This window comes from Mustela lutreola, chromosome 10 (assembly GCF_030435805.1).
Source record: "Mustela lutreola isolate mMusLut2 chromosome 10, mMusLut2.pri, whole genome shotgun sequence".
NCBI lineage: Eukaryota > Metazoa > Chordata > Mammalia > Carnivora > Mustelidae > Mustela > Mustela lutreola.
Window position 1 is genome coordinate 4,054,684 of NC_081299.1, and position 17,109 is coordinate 4,071,792.

At 64.8% G+C, this 17,109-nt stretch overlaps 2 protein-coding genes across 10 annotated transcripts in view; one reads left to right on the top strand and one right to left on the bottom strand.

Annotated features, from left to right (window-relative positions):
• Positions 1-11,807, top strand: part of ESPN (espin) — a 31,206-nt gene extending 19,399 nt beyond the window's left edge. For 2 of the 8 annotated variants that reach the window (XM_059135119.1, XM_059135121.1), the window contains 6 exons: positions 1,303-1,464; positions 1,555-1,765; positions 3,152-3,178; positions 4,261-4,406; positions 4,490-4,753; positions 6,509-8,743. In XM_059135119.1, the coding sequence (XP_058991102.1) occupies positions 1,303-1,464; positions 1,555-1,765; positions 3,152-3,178; positions 4,261-4,406; positions 4,490-4,753; positions 6,509-8,290 (2,592 nt within the window). In that variant the 3' untranslated portion in view covers positions 8,291-8,743. Of the gene's footprint in view, positions 1-418; positions 792-1,302; positions 1,766-3,151; positions 3,179-3,919; positions 4,071-4,260; positions 4,407-4,489; positions 4,754-6,508; positions 8,744-9,250; positions 9,331-9,428; positions 9,441-10,924 lie in introns of those variants that run through there. The other 6 variants (XM_059135124.1, XM_059135125.1, XM_059135122.1 and 3 more) reach the window with 6 other exon arrangements.
• Positions 11,808-12,171: 364 nt separating this feature from the next.
• TNFRSF25 (TNF receptor superfamily member 25) lies at positions 12,172-17,025 on the bottom strand. 2 transcript variants are annotated; one of them, XM_059135153.1, is made up of 10 exons: positions 16,386-17,025; positions 15,716-15,836; positions 15,425-15,559; positions 14,892-15,059; positions 14,727-14,805; positions 13,977-14,032; positions 13,763-13,870; positions 13,536-13,570; positions 12,871-13,051; positions 12,172-12,580 (listed from the first exon to the last, which is right to left on the bottom strand). In XM_059135153.1, exons 1-10 carry the CDS (start codon positions 16,425-16,427, stop codon positions 12,294-12,296), a joined length of 1,212 nt encoding a protein of 403 aa, XP_058991136.1. In that variant the 5' UTR covers positions 16,428-17,025; the 3' UTR covers positions 12,172-12,293. The 2 variants fall into 2 exon arrangements, with proteins under 2 accessions (XP_058991136.1, XP_058991135.1); XM_059135152.1 differs by having other exon boundaries at positions 12,172-12,637.
• Between the last annotated feature and the right edge of the window lie 84 nt (positions 17,026-17,109).

The window sequence follows — 17,109 nt, forward strand, 5'->3', positions numbered from 1 at the left end:
GGCTGCAGGGGGCGCCGAGGGGGGCGGACTGGCCCAGAAAACAAATCCTGTGGTGTCGGGTTTCCTGCAACAAGAGCCGGTTTGGGTGGGGTGTGGAGGTCCGGGCCATGACGGGGACGCACGGGGGGGGGGGGCGTGGAACAGGGGACACCCCCCCGCACGGTGACTCGGCCTTTGGCCCTGCCGGCTCAAGTCCTTTTCCCTGGGCTGGGCTTAGTGGGGGGCCAGCTGCGACGGGGCGGGCCACCGCGCGGTCATCTGAGCCCGCCTGCCGCCCCTGAAACCCGAGGCTTAGGCGCGGGTGTCGGTGTCGCTTACGCGGATGTCGATGGTTTCCAGATGCGCGAGGGGAAGGGCGGGGGCGTGACCCAGGACCCAGGGGTACCAAACGTGGGGGGCTCCGCTGCTCGTGGTCAGGCCTGCGTTCTGCCCACGGGGTTTGGAAGGGATCGGTTGGGAGAGGAGATGGAGGCCGGGTCGCCCAGCACCTCGCGGAGGGAGAAAGGCACAGGGGGCGGGGCCACATCTGGCTCGCGGGACCCGTAAGAAGCAGGGGCGGGTTGCTGCGATGCAGCTGGAGCCCCCGTGGCGTCCCCTATTTCTGGGAGTGGGTAGGCCCGGGATTGGCGGGCCCTGGGTGATGTCAGGCCGGCGGCGCTCATAGGCGCTCTTAGGCGCGGGCGGGCAAGGGCTGGGCTGTAACCCGAGAGGAAGGATCAGGTAGCGCAGGTGTCGGGTCCATGCCGCCCCCGCCGCCAGGTGCACAGCGGGGGCCACCGGCACAGGCGCAGGTAGGAGCAGCCCCGGGGCCGGGCGGCTGAGAGCCCTGGGCAAGCAGGAGCCTAACAGGACAAGGGATCTGAGGCGGGCTCCCTCGCCGGGGTCCCCGAAAGAGCGTTCCGCAGAGCCGTGGGGACGCGCGGGACGGTCGGGTGGCCGGGAGTCGGGTGAGGCTGAGGCCTTAGCGCTGGCTAAACGGCGAGCTGCCCCTTCTCCGGCTCCCCCTGGCGACTGGGCTGGGTCAACCCGCCCCTGGTCCCGCCCCTTCTAGCCTCCGTGGGGGCCCTGGTGGCCCTTGGCCCGCGCCCAGAACCCCTCCCTCTAGGGCCGACCGAGCCTGCCCTTCCCCGGGACCCTCGCCCCATCTCCGCTCTGAGAACAGGCGGGTCTGGGGAGCCGGCTGGCTGCACCCTTGGACGGCCGCTGGCCGGGAGCCTCGGGAATGGGAAGAGCTGGGGGGGCGGGGCGTGGGAGGCCGCGGGGACCCGAGCCTGAAGCCCCCGCACCGCTGTCTTCCCGCAGCTGGGCTCCCGCGACGGCCACAACGGGCTGAGGAGGCAGGACTCCGGCCGCAAGCCCCGCGCCTTCAGCAAGCAGCCCAGCACGGGGGACTACTACCGGCAGCTGGGCCGCTGCCCCGGGGAGCCGCCGGCCGCGGGCCCGGGCATGGCGCACAGCGAGGAGGTGCGTGCCTGCCCGCCCGCGCCCGCCGGCCGCCCGGGCCCCGGCCCGGCCTCCCGCTCCTCACTCGCGAGCCCCTCCGCTCCCCCGCAGGCGGCGCTGCTCCCCGGGAACCACGTGCACAACGGCTGCGCGGCGGACCCCAAGGCGTCCAGGGAGCTGCCCCCGCCGCCCCCGCCGCCGCCGCCGCCGCCGCCGCCGCCCCTGCCGGACGCCCTGAGCTCGCTGCCGCCGGCTCCACCTCTGCCCTTCGAGGGCGCTGGCCCTGGTTGCGGGCAGCGTCGCTCCTCCTCGTCCACTGGCAGTGAGTAGGGGCGGGTTGAGGGGCGGGGGGCGGCGCTAGCCCTGAAGGGGAGGGAAGCCTAGACGTCGCTCCCGTCCGGTCCGGCTGCCACGGTCCGGTCCCGGCTGCCACTGCCCTAGCGCTTACTCCCTTCCTGCTGGTTCTGCCTGCCGCAGCCCCTGGCCCAAGGAGGACCCCGGGGGAAGGCTCTGAGCGGCATTAGTGTGAGCCCAGCCAAGTCCCCTTCCCTCTCTGGGCCCACGTCCCATCCAGCAGCGAAGGCCTCCAGCTCTGGTGGCTGGTGTTTCCAAGGAGCAGGTGTTAATGGGAAACTGGGAGAAGAGCTAGTTTCAGGGAGGCCGGGCTGAGGGCCGAGCCTCTTCCTGCCCCACATCTATCCTCAACCCTCTTCTGCTTGCCTTTGTCTTGCTCTTCCGAGCTAGCTACGGCGGAGCTCTCCCCAGATGCTTCAGGGACACTTCCCAGTCAGACCCCCCCAGAGGCCCCAAGCCAGCTAGGACCTGCTCTGGGGACAAGGCCAGTGACCCATCACGCCCTGCCCTTTCCCTCCTGATGACCAGTCCCCCACTTGGCAGCCCCACATCCTTTGTAAGGTGTAGGCTGGTGACCAGGATTCCTGAGCTTCTCTTCTGTAACATGGGCCAGACTCCTGCCTGCCAAGGCTCGTGTAAGGCCCAGGAGGTGGTGCCCCGGGGACCTACGCTCCCACCTGAGCCTGAGGGGAGGGGTTTGCCCAGCCACGCACTGCAGGGACCATGTTTAGTGACACCAACCAAAGTTTCATCTCCTTAACTAAAAGTGCAAGGGTATGACGGAGTGCAGAGTAAGAGGAGCTTGGGCTCCCTAGGGCACCTGTGGAGCCTCAGCCCCTGCAGCCCAGAGCCCATGGTAGCATGGTCACCCCCACCAGGGCCTCCAGAATGGCCCCCCAGCTCTGGGGTGAGCTTGTTCCATCTGGAGCAAGGCTGAGGCTAGGAACAGAAGCAAAACAGACTCTGGGCTTCTCGAGACAACGCTTCTCATGGAAGAACCTGGGCTGGGTGCCCTATCCCAACCCAATGCCAAGATTGAGGCCCTGGCTGGGGGGCAGGGGGTCAGGGCCAGTGGCAGCTCTACCCAATCCCCAGGGACCAGTAAGAGCCAGAACTGGGTAGACCACCCTCGTGGAGCCCCAGAGCAGCCTGAGCCAAGTCAGATGAGCTGGAAAATTCCTTCTGTCCTCTCCCCTCCTCTGTGCATCTCCCTCCCATGTTTCTGCCCTCCCCTCTCTTGCTGTCTTTGCCCCCCCTGCCCCCCCCCGCCCCCGCTGTCCTAGCCTCACCCGGCCCCTTCCCCCTCCCTCTCCTAACTTCGCTGTCACTTCTCTCCTCTCCTCTCGGTCCCTAGAAGTGAGAATCCTGAGGCTCAGGAAGAGTGAGTAGCTGTGTTGCATGTGTGGCTCCTGGCTGAGGTGTGGGGCGGGGAACGAGGCATGCTCAGGGAAATCAAGGCCGAAGGACAGGGCAGGGCCAGGGGCCAGCAGGCCGGGGGTCTTCTGCACTACAACCACTCTCCTACCTGCACCTCACCCGCGTGCACACCCACGAGTTCTGTCCGGGGCTTTCAGTTTTGCCTAAATAAATGGGCCTGTTGCCAGTGCCCACCTGGCACCTTTTCCTTTTACCCCTCCTGCTACTCAGTCAGGGATCCCCCGCCCTGGGGGAACCAAAGAGTCCCCTGCTGGCTTGTTTTGTTGCCCTCACCCAGCCCTCACCCCTCCTCGGTCTCTAAAGACAGCCCTTCCCAAACCCCAGTCACCTCCGCTGGCCTTGTCAGAAAATGCAAACTCCGTGCGCTGGATATTTGCATGTTTTTCACCTGGCTCTTTTTCCTGGGTGTTTTCACCCCATATCCTTAGTAAGAGCTCCTCTCTACTAGGTCTCCCCGAGCTGAGCAGCGCTTTGCCATAAGTGCGCTACGGGCTTGCAACCAGCGTGTCTGTGTGTGTCTGTCTATGGGTAATGGTGGGGGGGAGGGACCGGTTGGGTTCCGACATTCAGAGTTCCGAGTCTATATGGCCATGGAGGCCCTGGGTGATTCAGTCCAAGGGTCACTGAGCTTCGCTGATTCAGAGAAGGAGGGAGACTCCACCCCAGCAGGGCCGAGCCAGGGAACCCAGGACAAAGGTCGGGTGGCTTTGCCCCCAGGTAGTGTCTTGAAGCTGGTCAGTCAGTGTCCTGGGCGGAGACATTCACTGGAGTCCCCGGGGCAGTCCCAAGAGCCAGCATGTACTCCCGGGGGCCTCCAGGCGGGGCCCCCATGCCCTGTGAGTAGGGCCGGGAGGATGGTGGGGCCCCCTGAGCTGGGAGCAGGAACCTCCCTCTGGGGGTCTGCGGGAGCCTCCCAGGGGCCCCGCCCTTCCTGATTAGGGAAGGGGGCAGCAGAGGGGCAGATGGGGGGCCTTAGCGATGCAAGCCCCAGCCCCAGCCAGCACCTCCTCTCCTGCCTTCGTGTAGGCACCAAGTCTTTCAACATGATGTCCCCGACGGGTGACAACTCCGAGCTACTGGCTGAGATCAAGGCGGGCAAGAGTCTGAAGCCAACGCCGCAGAGCAAGGGACTGACCACGGTGTTCTCGGGCAGCGGGCAGCCGATCTCCCAGGTAGACGGCGCGCCCGGCCCTCCCGTCCCGGCTCCCCTCGTCCCTCCCCGCCAGGCCCTCAGTGTCGCCGCTTCTCCCTGCAGTCCGACTCGCCGCTGCCTCCCGCGTCGCCGGCGCCTTTACGGGCCCGCAGCCCCACCCCGCCCGCCGCGGGGCCCCAGCCTCTGCTCAACGGCAGCGTGGCGCCGGCACCGCCCGCCACCCCGGCGCCCGGCGTGCAGCTCGACGTGGAGGCGCTCATCCCCACGCACGACGAGCAGGGCCGGCCCATCCCGGAGTGGAAGCGGCAGGTGATGGTGCGGAAACTGCAGCTGAAGATGCAGGAGGAGGAGGAGCAGAGACGGAAGGTGGGCGGGGCGGGGCTGCCTGAAGTCCCGAGGGTCTGCCCCTGGGCCTCCGCCCATCCCCCACATCCGCCCACGGCAGGCGGGTCCCTTCCACCCCGGGCGGCTCCCACTACCTTTGGGGGGGAAAAGCAGGGTTGGACGACCTCCCTGACCTGGGGCTGTCCCCAGTTTCCACCCCTACCTCCACCTCCAGCAGCCCTTCTAGTGAGATGGCAAAGTTCATCAAACTCTAATGTGCTTCAGGCTGCCTGGAATCTCGTAAAAACTCTGATTCTGGCTCAGGAACTCTGGGCGGGGCTGAGCTTCTGTTTTTCTGGGAAGCTCCTGGGAGAAGTTGTGCATCCTGGTCCAGGGACCACACTCAGAGGAGCCCGCAGGGACTTTTGGTTGCCGTCAGCCTGGCCTGGGCCCGGGCCCTTTCCCTGCACTGCCACTTTCTAGGCACCAGTTCTGAGCCTCATCTAGCCCAGGATATTTTCTTCTCTGTCAGATGATTGATCATGACTGGTTGGTAGGATGGTTTGCCATCGACCTGCTCAACACACGTTTCCTGAGTGCTGTGTATATGACACACACTGTGGAAGCCTCTAGGGGTTCACGACGAACATATCAGGGCCTTTTCGAGGTGGCCGCGAGGGCAGCAGGGGTGCCAGGGGGTCAACCAGCAAGCAAACACAGCACCTTAATAGAGCCGTAAGTGCCCCCAAGAATAAAAAACAAAGTCACGTGAGAGCCTGAGTGGGCAGGGAGGCCAGTGGCTGGGCTGTTGCAGCGCACTGTGACGGGGCATGCAGAGGACTGAGACGGCCCTAAACCCACCATCCTCTTTGGGCTGGAGGCAGCGTTAGGGAAGAAGGAAGTGATGTCCATGGTGGACTTGGGAGATGAGCACGAGGTTGACTGGGAACAGAGCGGGCCAAAAAGCAAGCAGGCTCTGAGCCTGTCTAGGAGAGGGCTGGAACTGGAGAGGCCAGTGCGGATCAGATCACCAAGGCCTGGCCTTGAAGAAAATGGACTTTCTCCTGCAGCAGTCGGCAACCTGGGAGAGGGGTTACGTGGGGGAAGTGGCCTCATCCTATTTGTCTGTGGGGAAGGGATTGTAGTGAGTCAGGATGAACCACCAGGAAGACAGCACCCCCCCTCCCCGCCCCCAGGGCTGGAGAAGCCCTCACTCAAGTGAGGAATGAACAAAACTGTTGGAAGCTCCTGGCGCGCCTGACCCCATCAATTTATTATTATTCCTGTTGCGGGGACTAGGGGCTGAAGCCACAGCCTGGCCGCGGGCTCCGCAAACACGCCGGCGGAGCGCACAGGGAGGGCTTGGGCTACAGAGGGCGCTGAGAAGGGGTCCTCCGTTTGGGTGAGGCCTCGCCGGGTCGCAGACCTGAGGCGGGGTGGGGGAGGGCCACCGGGCGTCGCGGCTTCAACGCCTTTTGCATGTTCCTTCGGTGGTGTAATGAGCAACCCAGCCGAGTGTGGAGACGCCGTCCGCGCCCTGTCTCTGCAGCAGCGCCCGACGACCCCGCCAGCGACCAAAGAGGACACTGCCCGGCGCCCGGAGTAGCGGCCTGGGCCGAAGCCTCGACCCAGTGTAGTGACCTGCCGGCCGGCCGGGCTCGGCCCATCCCCGCCAGCACAGCCCCGCGGAGCCATTACACCACCCGGGACATGCAAATGGCGCCCCCGGCGGCCGCTGCGGGAACCGGGCCAGAGGGAGACGCGCCTCCCTCCCCTCTCTTGTCTTCCCCGCCTTAGCTGACCGCCGCCAGCTCGTGCTGCTACCCCCGCGAGGGCTGGAGGTACTCCAGCGCGCACAACGCCATCCTCGGGCCCTTCGGCGAGCTCATGACCGAAGCCGACATCCTCCGCATCGAGCAGCAAATCGAGAACCTGCAGGTGCTGCACAAGGCGCAGAAGCTGGAGGCGCGCCTGGAGCAGCTGGAGCTGGAGCTGGAGCAGCTGCTGCCCATCTCGGCCGCCCTTTCGGCGCCGCGCTTCACCGTCGACCCGCGCCGCATGCACGGCCGCGCCGCCAGCCTGCCCGCCTGGTGCAGCAAGATCTCCACGCTGCTCAAGAGCATGGCCACGCTGCTGGCCGCGCTGGGCGGCCGGCCCGCGCACTTGGCCGAGCTGCTGGCCGCCGACACGGGCCAGCCGCTGGCCCCGCTGCCCGACGCACCCTGGCGGCCGGGCCCGCTCTGCCTGGGCCGCTCGCACTCGCTGAGCTGGTGCCGCGAGGCCGTGGCGCGCGAGATCTTGGAGTGCGGCGTCTCGGTGCAGCACCTCCGCGCCGTCTACGAGCTGCGCGCCCAGGGCTCGGCGCCCGCGCGCGACTCGCGCCACAAGCCCTCGCTCCCCGCCGGCGCCTCCGGCCGAGAGCCCATCCTCGAGGAGGACTACGTGGCGGCCAGCGCCGGGGAGCCGGACCCCCCCGCCGCCAACGGCTTGCCGGCCGCCGGGGACTCCCTGGGCGCCCTGGGCCCGCCGGACGCTCCCGGCCACCAGGCAGCGATGCCCGAGCCCGAGCCCGAGCCGCCCGCGCGCCGGCCGCCGCTGGCCCCCGAGCTGCGCGGCGTCCAGGACTACATAGATATGCGCAAGGAGCGCATCGTCTACCTCTTCCTGGAGCACTGGCGCAAGTGGACCTTCCGCGGCCCCGGGCGTCACGCCCAGGCGCGCCTACGCAGACTGCTGCCCCGCGTGGTGGCCGCCGGCGCGCGCCCGGCCCCGGACGCCGCCGACGCCCCCCAGCCACCGGCCGCCGACGGCCCCGACGGACGGCTGCTGCGCCTGCTCAAGCAGCGGCAGGTGGTGGGCAAGCTGCTGGGCCACTGGCGGAGCCTGCTGCGGCAGGTGCCCGCCCGCCCGCCGGGCTCGGGCCTGGCGCACGGCCTGTACTGGCCTGAGCACTTCCTGCCGCCCCTCGACGGCGGCGCGCCCCGGCGCTACGACAGCCTCACGCTCGACCTCTTCATGCTCGGCTACTTCCAGCTGCTCGAGATGGGCCTGAGCCGTGAGGAGCGCAAGTTCCGCCACCTGCTGTGCTACGAGATGTTTGACCGGCTGGGCAGCCACCCGTGGGAGCTCATCCGCCTCTTCCACCGCGTGGTGCTCGAGGAGGTGGAGGCTGGTCGGCGCAGCTGGAGCGACGGCTTTGAGGACCTCAGGTGCCAGTTCTTTGGAGACAGCCCAGAGGCCGAGCCAGCCCAGGAAGATGAGGAGGCCCAGAAGGAGCAAGAAGAGGAAAAAAAAGAGGAGGAGGAGAGGGAGCCGGTGGAAAAGATGGCTTCGGCTCAGACGGTGGACTGGCCAGAGGGGCAGCCCGAAGCCCCAGCTCCTGCGCCGCAGCTCCCCACCCCACCCCCGCCGGCTGCACCGCCCCCCACATGGGACCCTCCTGGTTCCGAAGCCCCCGCGGAAGATCCCCTGGAGCTGGTGTCTGAGATGGGCGAGTTCAGCAACGAGGACATCTGCCGCTACATCGATCGCAGCTTCTCCTTCTGGAAAGAGAAGGAGGCAGAGCTCTTTGATATCTGAGCAGAATTTGGAATTTCCCCTCAAGCACCTTAACCAGGGCCTGGATGCCTGTCTGATGCCCTCTGGAGGCCAAAAGTCCGCAGGAAGAACCCAGAAGCCAGCATGGTGGCTTTGGAGAACCCAGAGTGCCCAGGAGGACCAGGCTGCCGCAGCCTTTGAAACCCCAGCATGGCCAGATGTGGGGCGGTGGCCAGAACGGGCAGGGCGGGGCACAGGGCAAACCCGGTGTTCCCCTCTGGCCCTACAGTCTTGCCTGGCTCTGTGTTGGAGCCAGATGGAAGAAGCCACCCCCTGAGGGACCGTGGGTCCCCCTTGGGGCAGTGGGGCTCTCCTCTCTCTGGTTTTCCACTGAATTCACAGCTACTTCTTTGAGGTCATGGAGCGACGTGTGTAGTGTTCCGTGTGACATGTTCTCCTGTGTAAACACCCAAGTAATAAAACTCTTTGCTGTGAGCCGCCTGTGTTGGATGCCCGCCCCCACTCCTGCCAGGTCACTACAACCACACAGTTATGGAGTAGTGTCTGCTCACTTGGGAATAGGATACATGTGGGGCAGAAGGTTCTTCACGCTGGAGGCCAGCCTGAGCCTCTCTGAGCTGGCTGGATCTGTGGGGGCCCAACTTGGGGTCTGCCCAGAGAGTCGGGTCAGGGGCCTGGGGTCAGCTGTCAGCCTGCCCCAGTGGGGAGGAAGCTCATTCTCTGCTTCTCTCCCACACCTTAGCTCTGACCTCTCTGGTGCCACCTTTAGGATCCGGGAAATGAGTTACAAGGAGGCAGAGCCTAGGAGATTCCCTTTAAGGGGATTGTGGCCAGGCACCTTCATCAATGTGCCCTGTAGGAGGGCACCTCTAGCCCACTGTCCCTGACTGGTGCACATGCCCCCGGGTTGGGCGTGCACCCCCCTCTGATCCCCTACCTCCTCGCCCATGCTGGTCCTAAAGCTCTGTGCTTGTGTTTCAGGAGGAAGAGGAGGAGGCCCGGCTGGCCAGCATGCCTGCCTGGAGGCGAGACCTCCTGCGGAAGAAGCTAGAAGAGGAGAGGTGAGCTGGGGAACCGGAAGCATCAGGGCTTGGTAGGATGTCCTGATCGCGTCCCTGACATGGTGGCACCAAATGATGCTGTCTCTTTTTCCTTCTAGGGAACAGAAGCGGTGAGTGTGGGACTGGGCCCAGCCTGCCACCCATCCCCAGTCTGGGCACCATGCTTTTGCCCCCTTGTCCAGCCTCATCTTGAGCACACCCCCTTTTCACTCTGGTCTGTAGCGCCACCTTTCTGCTCCTAGTGATGCTACCAGACTCCTCTCCCCCAGTAACTGAGCCCCTGCCCCAAAGTCTACATCTTATGCCCTACCGGCCTAGTTCCCAATTACCCAGGCCCTGTCTCCCATTAACCCGGCCTTCAGTTAACACAGTCTCACTGTCAATAACCTTGATCTCTGTCCCTCAGAACATAGTTTCCACCCCAGTAATCTAGCCCAGTGCTGATGGAAGTATAATGTGAGCCACTCTGTAATGTCAAAATCTCTAGTAGCCACCTTGAAAAAATAAAAAGATATAGGTGAACTTAACATATATATTTTATTTAACCCCACATAAAAAATACTATTTCAATACATACTCAGTGTAAAAGTTATTAATGAGATCTTTTACACTTTTTTTTAAAAAAGATTTTATTTATTTGACAGACAGAAATCACAAGTAGGCAGAGAGGCAGGTGGAGAGGAAGGGAAGCAGGCTCCCCGCCGAGCAGAGAGCCCAACTTGGGGCTCGATCCCAGGACCCTGGGATCATGACCTGAGCCGAAGACAGAGGCTTTAACCTCCTGAGCCACCCAGGCACCCCTCACAAAGTCTTTGAGATGCCATGTGCATTTTACCCCTACAGTGTGTCTCATTCTGACATTTCATACGGTCAATGGCCGCATCTATTTAGTGGCTATCTTGTGAACAGTGTGTACTTAGCCCTTATTTTATTTTTAAAAAGATTTTATTTATTTATTTGACAAAGAGATACAGTGAGAGAGGAAATACAAGCAGGGGGAGTGGGAGAGGGAGAAGCAGGCTTCCTGTTGAGCAGGGAGCCGGATGTGGGGCTCTATCCCAGGACCCTGGGATCATGACCTGGGCCAAAGGCAGATGCTTAATGACTGAGTCACTCAGGTGCCCCTAGCCCGTTTTATAATAACTGTCCCTAAGTACCCACCACTGCCTCTCAGTAATGTGGTCCTTCTGCTGTCCAGCGGCCCAACCCCAGTACCCCAGAACTCATTCCCCCTTACCCTCCGCCACACCCCTGACCCAGCACCACTGTTGCCAGTAATACCCCAGCCAGCAGTAATTCAGCCATAGCCTCTCACTCACCCCCCAGCTCGTGGGTGTGCCCGGGTGACTCCAGTCTGCCCTCAACCAAGCCCCCCTGTGCCCACCAACCCTGCCCTGTGCCTCCCCACGCAATCCCCATCCCCTAGCCCTTCTGCTCCTGGAACTCATTGCCCTGGCCACCAACAACTAGCCCCTCTGTCCTTAGCAACTCAGCCCCCACCCTCCGGGAGCCACTACTTGACAGCCGTGAGCCCCTCACGGTGCCTGGCCCCCCCTCACCCCTGCCCGCCCTTCTGCCCCCACACCACGCCTAGGAAAGAAGAGGAGCGACAGAAGCAGGAGAGGATGCAGCGAGAGAAAGAGCAGTCGGAGAAGCTGCGGACGCTGGGCTACGACGAGACCAAGCTGGCGCCCTGGCAGCGACAGATCATCCTGAAGAAGGGGGACATCAATAAGTACTAGATGCCGCCCTCCTGCTCGCAGCCGCGTGAGCTCGAGGGGCCCCAGCCTCAGCCCCTGCCTGCCCGGCCCCGGGCGGAAGGGCTGGGAGCCGCGCTGCTTTCCCCCTCCCGCGCTGGAACCCCTCCCTGCCCCCTCTCCGGCCTCCGCACCCCCAGCTCGGGGCGACGCTGGAGCGCGTCCGCCGCCGCAGCCGCCCAGAAAAAGTGCCCAAGCAAGCTGCTGACGCAAAAAGATGCTGCTTATTTGCATACCTATTTACATACATTTGCATGCGCGTGGAAGGTCGCGCAGAGATCTCCCCGGCCCCGTGGGTGGCGACTTTGTTTCCCCGCGGGGCGCGCGCGACCGGCCGCAGCCCCCTCCCCCGTAGCCCGGAACCCGCGTGGCTGGCGCATCCTGGGCGGAGGCAGGCCCCGCGCTCGGGGAAGGGGTTTTCCTCCAGTCCTGACCCAGATCCGCGCCCTGCCCGCCCGGGCCGCATTTCCCATCCGCGCAAGGCCTTCCTCTCAGTCACTTGTTTACCAGAAGCGGTAACAGCAACCTGCAGTCGGGACGGAGCTGCCGCTCGGGCCCGGCCCCTGCCCGCCCGCCCCCGCCGTGAAGTCTCCGCACCCACGCCCCGCGCTCCCGGGCCCTCCCGCGGCGCGGGTGGGGGTGGGGGGCGGGGGCCCCGCACTCGTGTCCCCCCACCCCCAGCTGCCTGCCGCCCCGCTCCCCTATTAAAGCTCTCTCAGCCGCCGGGGCTGCCGTTCACTTTCTCGCGCCGTCGCCGCGACTTCCTCTGCCTTTCGGGGTAACTGGGGCACGGCCGAGGGGGCGGGGTGCGGCCTGGGAGCCGAGGGCCGCACCGGCCTCCTACGTGGGTCCCCGACCCCGGGGTGACGAGACTTCCGGCTCCCTTTCGACGCCCCCAGGAAGCCAGGCCAGGGCCACGTAGCGCCCCAGCCCCGCGGAAACGCCACGCAGTAGATGTGTTCACAGATTTAATAGCGGGGCCTCCCGCGCTCGGGCGCGGACAGTGCGAGCCGCCGCCGGCCGCGCCCGTCCGCGCGTCTGGGCCGCGGGCAGGAGCCGGGCGCAGGCGGGGAGGGCGGCCGGCGCAGGGCGGGGTCGGGCTCCGTAAGTGACATAAGATGTCTACACGCATAAGTAACCGTACTTAGGGCTCTGTTAGGACCGCCGAGCTCCGGGGCGGCGGGGTTGGGGGGGGCACGCCCTGGGTCAGGGGCCGCGCTGCAGGCGGCTGCGCAGCTCCTCGGCGCAGCCGTCCAGCCCCATGCGCTCCAGCGCCGCGTAGACGGCGCCCAAGCCCGCGGGCTGCTGCTGGCGCCAGCGCTTGAGCATCTCGTACTGCTGGTCGCGGAAGCGGCCGACCTCCACCTCCACGGCCTCGATCTCCGCCTCGCGCAGCCCCAGGGTGCGCACGAACTCCTTCCAGCGCCGCACGGGCACCGCGTCCATCACGTCGTAGAGCTGCGGGCCGGGCTGGAGCGTGGCGGCCGCCGAGCCTGCAGGGGGCGCTGGCGAGAGCGTCGGGGGCGGTGGCGGGGGCGGCAGCGGAGGGTCTGAGGGCGGGGCGGAGAGGGCCAGTGGGGAGGACGAACCCGTGCCGGAGGTGCGGCAGGGATGGCGGCAGGGATGGCGGCAGGGGAGGGCAAGGGCGGGAACCGCGGTTAGGGCGGGCCAGGGACGACCCCCTGATCGGCTCGGGATGGGAAGGGGCCAGGTGGTGCCCCAGGAACCGAGTCCGCGTCTCGGGAGGGTGGGGTCTAGGCCTCAGGCCAGCGAGGTCCCTTACCAGGAGCTCCGCTGGTCAGCGTGTTCCAGGACCATGCCACCTGCGGGCAGGGCGCCTCCTGGGTCTGGGGGGAGCCAGGGCTCCAGCCGTTGCCAACCAGCTGGACGGTGTGGACCTTCTCACTACTGCCGACTGGCATTAGGAGGGCGTGGGTGCTGTCCCTGGGTGAGAGGTGGGTGGCCTGGAAGCCAAGAGAAGCCCCAGGTCAACCCAACTTGACTAAATAAGGCCCCTTGTCTGCGGTCCCTGCCCGGAGCGGCCAGTCCCTGGCTGGGTCAGCAAACATTCCCCAAGGCTGCCTCCCGCAGTTGTCCATAACCTTGCGCTGTGGCCCAGAACGACTATTTCCTCGGCCTGGAATACCCTGCCCTTGCTGGCCTGCTCTTGTTCCCCCAGCCCAGTCTGAGGCGGGGCCTGGGGCACTCATCCCACAGAACCTGTCTGGAGCCCAGCCCTTTGAGAGCCACTTAGGAACAGGTGCTATGCTGCTCTCAGTCGCTCAGAACTCAGTGAACTCACAGGCGTTCATTAGGTCTACTCTGTGCCAGGCCCCATGCCAGACCCTGGGGATCACGGGCTATCATAAGGCCCAACCTCTCAGCTCCAGAACGTTGCGGCCTGGGTGCCGGCTCGCCCTCTTCCCAGAATACTCCTTCTGTGCTTACCTGTAGGGGAGTCAGGGCCTCTGTCCCAGCTTCATCTGCCGAGGGACAAAGAGAATCTCATCAGCAACCAGGCAAGACTCCTAGACCTGGGTGCTGGTCCAAGTCCTCTTGTGTTCCCCTGTACACCCCCGCCCCAGCTCTCTGCATCAGGGCTGAGTGGGCTCGGGGCAACCCATGCTGACCACATGCCCCTAGAAACGTGTGCATGCATGCGCCCCTGGACTTACTAACAACACTGGGCTTGCAAGGCTGGCAGCGGTGGTAGGTGTAGGTCAGCATAGCACCAAGCAGGAGCGGGACCACCAGGCCAGCCAGGAGCACCTGGACCCAGAACACTGCGAGAAGAGCTGGTGAGCGGTGGGGTCGCGGCCTCCCCCAGTCTTCCCCAGTCTCCCCGGGCCCATCCCAGCAGTCCTGCTCCAATTCCCAGCACCCACGTACTCTGCCTCCAGCCACAAACAGTCACGCAGGGCTCAGGACAGCTCCCGAGGGTGCTCCTGCAAGGAGAGGGGAGGGGGTGGGAGTGAGGGAGAACACACCCAAGAGGGGCTGCTTCTCCATCCCAGTGGCCCTTTCCTCCCTAGGCCTCTTCCCTGGGAGCCACACTACCAGGAATGTTCCCAAAGTAGTGTCCCCAGGAACAACAACGACAGCCACTGCTTAAGAAGCTTCTTGTAGACTAGATTGAGGGTCACAAGAATGTCAGCCCCGTGAGCACCGGATTTGCCTCCTTTGTTCCCTGTCGTGTCCCCAACACCTAGAGCATCTCTGGAAGATGGCAGGTGCTTAATACAGCCGGGGCTCAGGAGATGCTCGGACAAAGTGCTTTACCCCTTACTCTCAGCCCTGGGGAGAACCTGCACACGGGGAAGCCATGGATCAGAGAGGCGAAGTAACTTGCCCAAGATCTCCCAGAGGACAAGCGGCAGATCTTGAATCTCAGCCCAAGTTTTGAAAGCGTATCAACGTGGCTCTCTCTATAAACTGACAAAGCCTATACTTCTTTAATGCGTAGCTGGAAAGACCACAGGAAAGTCTGATGAAGGGTGAAGATACGCCCCCTGTTTATCTGTCCTAAGGGGAACGCAGATTTCCCTCTAGCATCCAAGGACCAAGCTCCCTCCCCTTCCCTGAGATCGGCACTTGGCTCCCAGTCTCCCTTTCCCTGCCCCGGGGCAGCCAGGAAGTTACGTGGGGCAGGGCGCGCAGCTGTTGCCCTCTTCATAGAAGCCAGGCAGGCAGGTCCCGCAGTCCGAATCGCTGGCAGCACCTGCAGTCCAGGAGACGGCTTGTGGGTCAGGAAGGGAGAGAGGGAGTTGGGGGGCGGGGGAGGTAGCCCGGAATGGGGGTACTCACAGGGCACCCGTGTGTGGCGGTGCAGGGCCCTGCAGTCTGAGCATGGGTGGCAGCGGAAGGGCGAGCCGACCTTGCAGGGCTTGACCAAGCACTCCGGGAACCGGCCTGGCTCACAGCCACAGTGGGTGTCCGCCACCGTTGAGCAGTTCGTCACGGCCACCTGGGAGACTGGCCGGAGTGTTCAGGAGATGGGGGAAATGGAGGCCATCAGGGCCAGAGCCCCCTCCCCCGGGGCCTGGGGGCAGATCCCCTGGAAAATGGAGACTGGGACAGGGACAGACCAGAGACAGCGCCACCCCCAAAGGGAGAGAAGCATGGAGATGGCCACAGGTCCCAGGCTGAGGCACACGCAGCGAGAGGAGGGGCATCAGGGAGAAAGGGGCAAAGGCATCTCAGGGCAGGATCAGGGCGGAGGCCCGGCACGGGTGGACACAGGCCTGTCACACCCAGAGGTTAAGTCCAAGCCAGCCCCTCCTTCAGAAATACCTGGCCATGGACTGCTCGAGCCCCCCACTGAGCACTAGGCCCCTCACCCTCCTCATCACAGGCCCGGCAGCGGGTACAGCGGGTCTCATGGTGGTTCTCCCTGGCCAGGAAGGTGCCCCGGGGGCACGGAAGGCAGGTGGCGGTTCCGCAAGGCTTTGGGCAAGGGGCCTTCAGGTAGTGCCCTGTGGACATCAAACCTGGGTCAGACAGTCACAGGGGTTCCCACGTTCCCCTCTCTTCCTTCCTCTCTCTGGCTCCCTACTCCCCCCACCTCCCGTCTCCCTGACCCTGCCTGCCCTCAGTTTCCCCCAAGCCCTCCCACCCCTTCAGCGGCTCACCTGCTGGACAGCCCTTGCAACAGAACCGACCGCTCCTCTTCTGGACATTGTAGGCACAGTCACACGGAGGACCGGGAGTGCTGTGCTGGCCCCGGGCGCCCGGCAGCACAAGGAGTAGAACCTGGAGGACGGGCGCTGCTGGCTCCAGCGGGGCTCGCCACACCGGCCCCTCCCTGCTCCAACTGGTCTACTTCGGGGGGGCACCCCCGCTTGCCCTCAGAGCAGCCCACTTCTCGGGTTCTTGAGTAGAAGAAGTGCCCCTGGCTGTGGGGTCACGAGCTCCCCTTCCCACCCTGTGAGGACCAGACTTGGGGGAAGCAGAGCAGACGTCCCCAGCCAGCTCCTCTGGCGCGTACTGCCTCCGCTAGGGCGCCGACATCAGCGGGCCACCCCATCCCCTGATGCTCTCTTTAAGGTGGGGGACCCAGATCTTTCCCCACCTAGGGCCCCTAGACCCCTCTGGCCCCGGGGCGCGGGTTTCCTCTCAGCGGAAGGGCCCCGCCCGGCTGAGCCTCTAACTAGCTGAGTCTCTAAGTAAGTTGAAAGGTGGGGGGTGGGGCTGCCACACTTCCCAAGGAAGTTGGGCCCCTTCATTCACAGCACAGGGACCGAGCCTGAGGTCAGGCTCCAGGCTGTCCACCCCCGCCCCCCGCCATGCTCCCCCACTCACCGCAGCCACCGCTGCCATGTAGCCCCCCAGCCGCAACTCCATGGCTCTTGGCACCTTGCTGGGCCCTCCGGCAGCAGGCGACAGGCATGCGCCAGCCCGGGGGCTTCCCCGCTCTGCCCGTTCTGCCTGCCTGCTCTGCCCCAAGCCGCCCAGAGAAGCCCGCCTCGGGGGTGGGGGTCAGGGCGGGGCCCCCAGCCCACGCGGCCTGCCCCTGGGCACCTGCGCTCACCTGAGGCGGCCTGGGGGCAGCAAGGTGTACACAGGTCAGGGCTGCATCGTGGTCCCCAAGCCTGGGTTCTAGCCTCAACCCCGACACTACCACTTCCAGGTGCAGTGACTTCCCTTCTTCGGCCTCACCCCTCCCTCAGCCACGAGGGGCTGGGCCAGAACTACGCAGGACGCAGGACGGAGATCCAGCCTCCCCAGATCCTGCCGGGCTGTGGGTTCAGGGACCCGCCCCTGGAGGGGGGATCCTAGGGGGCATTCTTCATGAAGCCTTAGACACATCGCCCACCCTGCCATAAACTTATGGGGACCACCAGGGTGGGGCCCTCCAGGGCACCTCCTGGGAGGGAGCACTTCATGGGGGCTCTAGGGTGGACCTTGTGGTTGAGGCAGGGGTGGGGCTGATTTCTTTGCTGCTGTGTTAATGCACTAATGCTCGTCCACGGTCTCCTCCAGTGGTGCCCTACCACACATGGAGGGGGACAGGAGTGACAGGTAC

What these genes read in the sequence shown, in the direction of transcription:
- TNFRSF25 (XM_059135152.1), bottom strand. Translation starts at nt 16,427, where the DNA reads ATGGAGTTGCGGCTGGGGGGCTACATGGCAGCGGTGGCTGCG. An exon ending in TTGCAAGGGCTGTCCAGCAG is followed by an intron (nt 15,560 to 15,715) that starts GTGAGCCGCTGA and finishes TGATGTCCACAG; the next exon opens with GGCACTACCTGAAGGCCCCT. An exon ending in TGTTTGTGGCTGGAGGCAGA is followed by an intron (nt 13,871 to 13,976) that starts GTACGTGGGTGC and finishes CTCTTCTCGCAG; the next exon opens with TGTTCTGGGTCCAGGTGCTC.